This window comes from Dipteris shenzhenensis, chromosome 8 (genome assembly GCF_047967505.1).
Source record: "Dipteris shenzhenensis isolate YYH24624 ecotype China chromosome 8, Dip_SZ_1.0, whole genome shotgun sequence".
Taxonomy (NCBI): Eukaryota; Viridiplantae; Streptophyta; class Polypodiopsida; order Gleicheniales; family Dipteridaceae; genus Dipteris; species Dipteris shenzhenensis.
In genome coordinates this window covers 36920940-36928726 of record NC_141603.1, presented here as the reverse complement: position 1 = coordinate 36928726, position 7787 = coordinate 36920940, and the positions used below count along the sequence as shown (strand labels likewise).

General features: G+C 44.7%; 1 protein-coding gene across 1 annotated transcript; it reads left to right on the top strand.

Annotated features, from left to right (window-relative positions):
* Positions 1 to 6101: 6101 nt before the first annotated feature.
* Positions 6102 to 7222, top strand: LOC147899452 (protein SHORT-ROOT-like). The gene is made up of 2 exons (XM_087377730.1): positions 6102 to 6922; positions 7051 to 7222. Exons 1-2 carry the CDS (start codon positions 6102 to 6104, stop codon positions 7220 to 7222), a joined length of 993 nt encoding a protein of 330 aa, XP_087233856.1.
* Positions 7223 to 7787: the final 565 nt, after the last annotated feature.

Sequence of the window (7787 nt, the reverse complement as noted above, 5' to 3'; positions counted from 1 at the left end):
TCCCGTTCGATTTGCTTCTCGACAATTGCTCGACACTGAGCAACGCTATTCCGAGGCCGACAAGCATGCCTTGTCTTTGGTGTTTTGCATTGAGAAATTTAAGCATTATGTGGCTGGAAAGTCCTTCTTTATACTCACTAGCACTGGTCTTGCAAAGCAGGTTCTTCAATCACCAAATCCCATGGGCCGGTTGGCCAAATGGTTGGCAGTTCTACAAGAATATGATTTTTCTTTCAAAATTGTAAAAGGGGGTTGTTCCAACTTGAAGAATGCTTTGATTGATTTAGAGGAGTGCCTTGATGTAACCCTTGTAACAGCCATAGAAGCTGGGGATCCTTGGTATGGTGGTATCTACAAGTTTTTGACCGCTTTCTCCTTTCCTTCAGAAAGTACTAGCTATGAGAGAAAGAAGATCCGCAGAGATAGTAGGCACTATACCCTCCTTGATGGGGTGTTGTACCGTCAAGGCATGGATGGGGTACTCAGATGGGCCATTGATGCAGATGAAGTGCCTAAGGTATTGAAGCATTATCATGATGGATTTTGTGGAGGCCACTATGCCAGTGACTATACAGCTAAGAAGATTTTACATGCTGGATACTATTGGCTGACCTTGTTCAAGGATGTCACTTTGTATTGAAAAACTTGTGAACCATGTCAATTCTTCGATAGGAAGGATTTGCGTCCCGGGCAACATCACCCAATGATGTCCATCCATCCGTTTCAGAAGTGGGGAATAGATTTTGTCGAACCCTTGCCCATGACTACCCGCAAAAAGAAGTATCTTTTGGTAGCCACTCAGTATGTCACTAAGTGGGCTGAAGCTATTGCCCTCTCTGCTGCAAATGGCAAGGCAGTTTCAAATTTCATCTTTGAACATATCTGCACAAGGTTTGGGACACCCATGGAGATAGTCTCTGACCATGGGAGTCCATTCTTAAATGAAGCAGTGGAGTTACTCATGGATCGCATGGGCATTGATCATCACACTTCTAGCATCTATTATCTAGCATCCATGGGTCAAACAGAGTGGACCAATGGCCTCCTTTGTAAAACCATGGGAAAAATGGCCGCAGGGAACAGGAGCCAATGGGATCAGAAGGTCATTAAAGCCGTGTGGGCTTACAACATCACTCATAAAACATCTACAGGTCACACCCCTTTTGAGTTGGTGTATGGTACTGAGGCAGTTTTACCACTAGAGATAGAGATTCCGGCCTTGAGATTGGCGCAGGAACAGAGGATGACAGAAGATGAACATGTAGAGGCCAGATTGGTACAACTTGAAAAGTTAGATGACGCCTTGCACTACATCAAACAGAGATCCAAAAGAATCGACAAAAGGCCCGATTGGATGCTAAGATTCGCAAGGGATGGGAAAGACACTTTGCTGAGGGGGATGTTGTGCTATGCTTTGATAATAGATTGGACCACCAAATGGATAAGAAGTTTCTGCCACTGTGGGCTGGTCCATACAAAGTCATCAAAGAACATAGCAATGGGTCTGTACAAGTTCAGGAGCTACATGAACCATATGGCAAGAAGGTGATCAAAAAGCGTTACCTCAAGCCTTTCCTTGTGCGTGATGGTCCCAGGCATGGAAATGCTGTGCATTCCCTGCTTGGGGGGGGGAACTGTTATGGATAAAATTGTCTAAAGAAAAAGGCATTAATATGTATGTGTGTTTGTATATGTGGCAATAATATAATAAAATATGGTGTGCATAGGGCCCAAGATTGAGGTGGCAGGGCATGACCATATGCCACCCTTCCATGTAAGAGGACCCATAAGGTGTGTTGTATATAATCCATAATAGTAATATTATAAAATGCAAGGTGGCATGACTCCTCCATGTGCCACCCCTCCACCTAGGCTGCATTTAGTGAGATATGGCTCAAAGTCCATGGGAGAAGCAATATAAAATAGGTGGAGATGGATATTATATTGAGTTATACCCTCCATATGAGATAGGCCCATGTGGGGGAGGTATTGAAGGACAAAGAGAGCTAGTTAAATAATGGGGAAAGTAGGATGAGGTGGCAAGATTCCTTGTGCCAACCCTCCACTTGTCCTCCTAGAGGTTTGAACATATTATAAAATTGGAAAGAGACCAAGGGAGTATCATAGACTTGAGATATGGGGCTTGATTTATGTGGAAAATTGAGGCAAAGGGTTGTCGCACACAATTGAGAGTGCGTACCCACCTAGCCCACATGGGAGACTTTTCCACACACACCATGCATGTGGGAGGATACATTAATGTGGAGAGACCCCCTCTTTTGGCTATAAAAGGAAGGGGCTATTCCTTGATGAGACACGCTCATTCTTGTAAAGCCACCTAGCTAGTATTTTGATATTTCCCTCTCATCCCTTCTTTCCAATAAAGTATGGTTCTCTTCCCTTGATGTCCACATCTCAACATTCCTCCTCCTATCATGTACCTGCTTCTCTTCCCCCTCTCCCTTTCCCCTTGTGTCATAGTCTCCCTTTTCCTTCCCTCCACTTCTAATTCCTTGTTCACCCCTATGACATCCCTTCGCCCTCGTGATCTCCTTTTCTCTATGGCCTTTGAGCGTCGCCATACTTAGTCTCTAGCCTTTGGTCTTGGTTTCTTTTCCGGCTAAAAGTGGCTGGAGGAGGAGGCCGAGAGGGGGAGGAAGAGGGAAGAGAGGGAGAGGAAAAGGATGGAGAAAGCTGAGGGTCCTTCATGTGGATGTCTGGAGGTGGAGATCTTCACAGCGACTAGGGACTATGGGAAAACGAGTAGGAAATGAGCTGTTTATGAATGTTTGTGCGGAAGGAAGCCGAGTTCTCGCAGTCCAAAGAATCTGTTTATGGCAAGACTCTTGATGCCTTGGAGCATTTTCTACAAGGAACCGATGTCATTTCTTATCTACCAGCTCAATCGAGGCTCGTCTGATTTTAATGCCCTTATAGCAATCCTTGCAGGAATATCTCCCAAAGCATCTACGTGATTGGTTGTGTTGTTTGAACAATGTTGTGCATCGTTAATAGTAGATGTCTTGGTTGCATGAATCAACTCTCTACCTGAGTGCGCAATGACCTTAGATCTCCACCCTCTCGACCTTTTTTCTTAAGTATTCTAGGGGGACGGCTCATGCGTTCACTGGCATTTAGTTTCATTTAATTTTTCATTCGCATTCTCATGTTGGAGCCATACTTTATTTCGTACTTGAAAAGATGAGCTCAATGCTCTCATTAGGAAGTATACTACATTGTCGGGGCTTCTCATAGTGCATTATTGGATGCTATCATATCCCTTTAAAGGATGGTATTCCCTTTGGAGTCTTAAGGATTACTTGGATGTGCGTTATACTCCCTTGGGATTTTCTCTAATATTTTATAAGAATTCTAATAATTGTTAATAGATAAACAAGGATTCATTTGGGAACATTAGATTGCCAAGAGTTAATCTCTTTTATTTAAAGAAGGTATTTTCTTTGGTTGGGAGGTGGATAATAATAGGTGGTGGCATGTCATACCTATTACGTCACATTCCAAAGTGATGTATAGTACATTTAGTAATATGGAGCGTATGGAGGATAATCATGGCCATGGAGGTGATGATCATGAGATACGAGATACAGATATTGAGGCCATTACCCATGAGGACGAGCCTACCATGGGTGATGCTGATTTTGGTGAGCACATGAGTAGCACAAGGAGTAGTGACTTGAATGTATTTGTAGATCTCAACACTGGTTTGGATTTTGAAGTAGATAGTTTGGCAAGGGTTGATCTCATTGAGGATGAGATTGAACCGTAGCCCATCATTAATATTGGCAAAACGATTTTACATATTGTCTCATTCTCCTCACCTCACTTAAATTTTGTATATGTGGGTTTGCCAAAAAACATTGATATTTTTGTTAAAATTATGTGCATTGGTAATCATGGGCAATGTTTGGAAAGCAGTGATGTACATTTATCAGCCTACACCAAAATTTCACTTTCTATATTCTCTGTTTTGCATCTGAATCTGCATCTAAATCCATGTCTAATTCGTAGTGCAGATGTGCTAATTAACGCACTATTAGATGCGCCCGTATTTTCACTATTCTAGTAGCGCTTGTAGATGCGCCCGCTATTTTGCGCATCTATCAAGCGTGTCTATAGTTACTTTGTCTTCTTGTGATGGGACTTGAGGGATTCACCTCCCAGAATTTTAGTGTAGCACATGCATTCAAAAGGAGGGGCATTTGAATTCCACTTTTGGGAAAACTTTAACAGGATTACAATAACAAGAGGGGTTTTTTAATTCAACTGTTAAAAAAAATCCGTTAGTTCATAAGTAAAGAGGGATGATTTTATTGGAGGAAAAATTTTAGATGAGGGATTTTTTAAATATGCCTTGAATGCACGTGATACCTAGGGTTTCTTAGTAGTGCACCCCCCAAGGGATGGGATTGAAAAACTCTTTCAAGCCCCGCAATGCCTCCCATAGCGAACGATCTCTGCTTTTCTTGCACCTACATGAAAATCATACATAGAGAGCAAGAAGCGCAACATCATACTTGAAAAACAAAACAAAACAAGCATGAAGCATGCGGTTGGAAAACATCCATTTGAACGGATCACAATGACAGAAGAGGGGGGAAGTACGATGCTGTCACAATACCAAGGTGACATATAAATGAAGTAGTCGCCAAGCAAGAATGTAGGGAGAGAGTCAATGCACCAGAACCCAACAAAGCTTGAAAAGTTAATGCACAACATGTAGAGGGAGGCGATTTCTCCAATACGGTGAACCCAAACATTCATTAATGTTGGACATTTTCACACCTTACATATTTACTCACCTACAATGTTTCAAGCTTGTATACCACAAATAAATAATATGACAGAAGACAACTATTCAATACTCACAAAATGTGGACCAATCATATGCTTTTCCTAACTCCAAGGCACCTAAATAATCACCAGAATTATTTTTCCCTTTCGCAGGTTTAGACCACCCGTCTCGACACGATGGAGAGGGGGGTATGGTCTTTCACAACACTAGGTGGACACTATTTGAGTTAAGGTTGCACATATAATCCATGTTGCACACATAATCCATGTCCGCACCCGACTAATCTATTGGACCGAGTAATGTGAACCCGCCCTACAGCCTTCCCCGAGGAGCACGCCAATATGAGAAACTTCGGTGGCCCCACAACTTAGAATGGCGTCAATGTTTAAGTGGTGGCTTAACCCCTCTACGACATTTGTCGAATTCTCGGACTAAAAGCAACACGCGCTTATTGCATCCTGGAAGGCTGAAATTACAAGGTCGTGCGTCGCGATGCTTTGATCAGGCCAAAGGCTTCTCATCGTATTGCTCGTCCTTTGATAGGCGTCTTTATTGTCGCCAACGCCAAAGGGCGGCCTGATATGAAATACTTCTCAGTGCTCGAGTTGTTTCGCAGATTGCTGTAATTTCACACAGGTAGTGATTATCGGAATAGCTTTCCGTCGAAGAATTATTGCAGAACACCAACTTTTAAGGCCCAAGAGGTTCATTGCTGTGGATTTGACAACTAGGTGCTAAACTTCAACCGAGTCACGAAGCAAAAACTTCACGTACCAGTTCGCAGGGAGCAAGCGTATCGGAGGGTGAGAGAGATCTCCATAGAGAGAGAGCTAGACTGTGAGCAATAGCCAGATTGAGACTTTAGGAGGTCAGACTGAGCTAGGATGTTAGCTAGGCCTGAGAATGACACCGTTGATTTGGGAAAGCTAGTTGGTGACGGTGAACTTGAACGCTTGATTGCTCATACATCTAGCTCACTGTGAAACGTATCCAGCTGCAGTGCAGCTATTCCGATCGTAGCTCCCGCATTCAACCTACAACTCTGATAAGCAGGTTCGATCCTTGTCGCTCCTCGTACTTCCCCGGCTCAGCTGCACATCAGCATCGCTCTCTGCTCCAAGCCCCTCTCACACTCCCGTATTTTTTCCTTCCACCATGCGACCACCCAGTCTCATCGCCTGAGATCTATGTCTAATGACACTGATTGTCCTGTCTTTGGGTACGTGTTCTTCAGGCTCGCTAATCGCAGTCACATGACCAACGCGTTATTAGGTGCGTACAATACCTGATGGCTGGTAAGCTGGATTATGCTCAGCTCACACCTTTGCGGGAGGAACACATTCCTGATGATGCAGATATTCCAATGCTCGATGACAATGTTTCACAACGCGAAGAGGAAGCGCAGCTTGACGAAGAAATGGATCTCATCAAACCGGCGCGCTGTTTGCATGAACGGTTCCCTTGGTTGGTCAGTTCACACTGGGCTCCCATGTTGCTTATCCAATGTGCCAATGCGATCGCCAAAAGGGAGAAGGAACCAGTGCAGCATCTTTTGTGGGTCTTGAATACTCTCGCTTCACCTGACGGGGATTTCAATCAAAGGATTCCTTCATACTTCCTTGACGCACTCCAGAGCAAGGTTGAGGGCACTTCTCATCATTGTGGACAGATATTACGAGTCGTTATGGAGAGTAAGTTCAATTTCAAAGCTAACAACTACGCGCTCCTGGAGTTGAAAAAGGCAAGTCCCTGGGTAAGTTTCGGGCATGTCGCTGCGAACGCAGCGTTTCTAGAGGCATTCGAAGGGGAGGAAAAAGTGCATATAGTGGATGTCAGCTGGTTGACGCTCTGCGTCCAATGGCCTACTCTTCTGGCAGGTTTCGCCAAAAGGTCGGAAGGGCCCCCTCATCTGCGGCTAACAGTGGTGATCCTCAGGAAAGAAGCAATATTCTACAAGATGGTAGAAGAAAGCGGAGCCAGGCTGATAAGGTTGGCTCGGCTGATGAAGGTCCCCTTCGAGTTCAAGGCCGTTCAGCTGTCAGAGCTACTAGACCTAAGCCCAAGCGCTCTAGGGCTGCGTCAGGGGGAGGAGGCGCTAGGGTTCAATTTGTACCAATGTCTAAAGACTATCCAAGTTAGAACCAAGGCTAAGATGGGAGGAGGACGCGAGGAGAGCCCACGAGACGAAGTACTACGCAAGTTAAGGGGGTTTGCTCCAAAAGTTGTGGCACTGACAGAAGAAGACGCGGACCAGGTGTCGGGGGACTTTACCCAGAGATTCAAGGAGTTGTACAAGTTTACGTCAGTGTTTGTGGGATCAATACAGATGCCATCAGTGACAAATACCATGAAGATGACTATGGAGAACGTAGCGAGGGCGATGGTGATGAAGAATGTAGCCTGCGATGAACAAGAAGAGGGGCTCCTACAACCGCAGCGAAAGCGAGGAGGAAGAACCAGCCATATCCATAGCCAGAAGGACCTTCCTTTTGAGAAGAGAGAGAAAGCCAGTTCTTGGAGCAGACGGTTTCTCCAAGCTGAGTTCGAACCTAGACCCCCTAGTGAGCACGCTATGCATATCTTGACCAGACTCTTAAAGATGTACCCCCCTTCCTTAGGTTGGGGGCTCTCCACCTCTCCCCTTGGGGTTACCCTGACTTGGCATCTCCACCCTACTATTGCTTACTCATCTTGGCAAACCCCAGTCTAATCTGCAAGCTACATTGTGTGCATGGACAAGGATGAAGCCACTCGGAGCTCTTGGCTTTGAAGATGTTTTATATCCATTACTCTCTTTAAGAACAAAGGGAGTAACAATGCATCTTGATTAACCAAGGGAAGAGGAAAGCTTCGAGTAGTACCTTCTAAAGCTTTTAGTACTAGTTTGCAGACGTAAAGTCTTGCAATAAGTCTTGCTCCTGGACCTGGTGCAAGACACCCACGATTGGCTAGGAGCAAGCCTCGGGCTTGCATA

Excerpts from the sequence above, each read along its gene's own strand:
- LOC147899452 (XM_087377730.1), top strand. The coding sequence starts at position 6,102 with ATGGCTGGTAAGCTGGATTATGCTCAGCTCACACCTTTGCGGGAGGAA. Across the intron at positions 6,923-7,050 it reads GAGGCGCTAGGGTTCAATTT|AAGAAGACGCGGACCAGGTG; the intron begins GTACCAATGTCT and ends TGGCACTGACAG.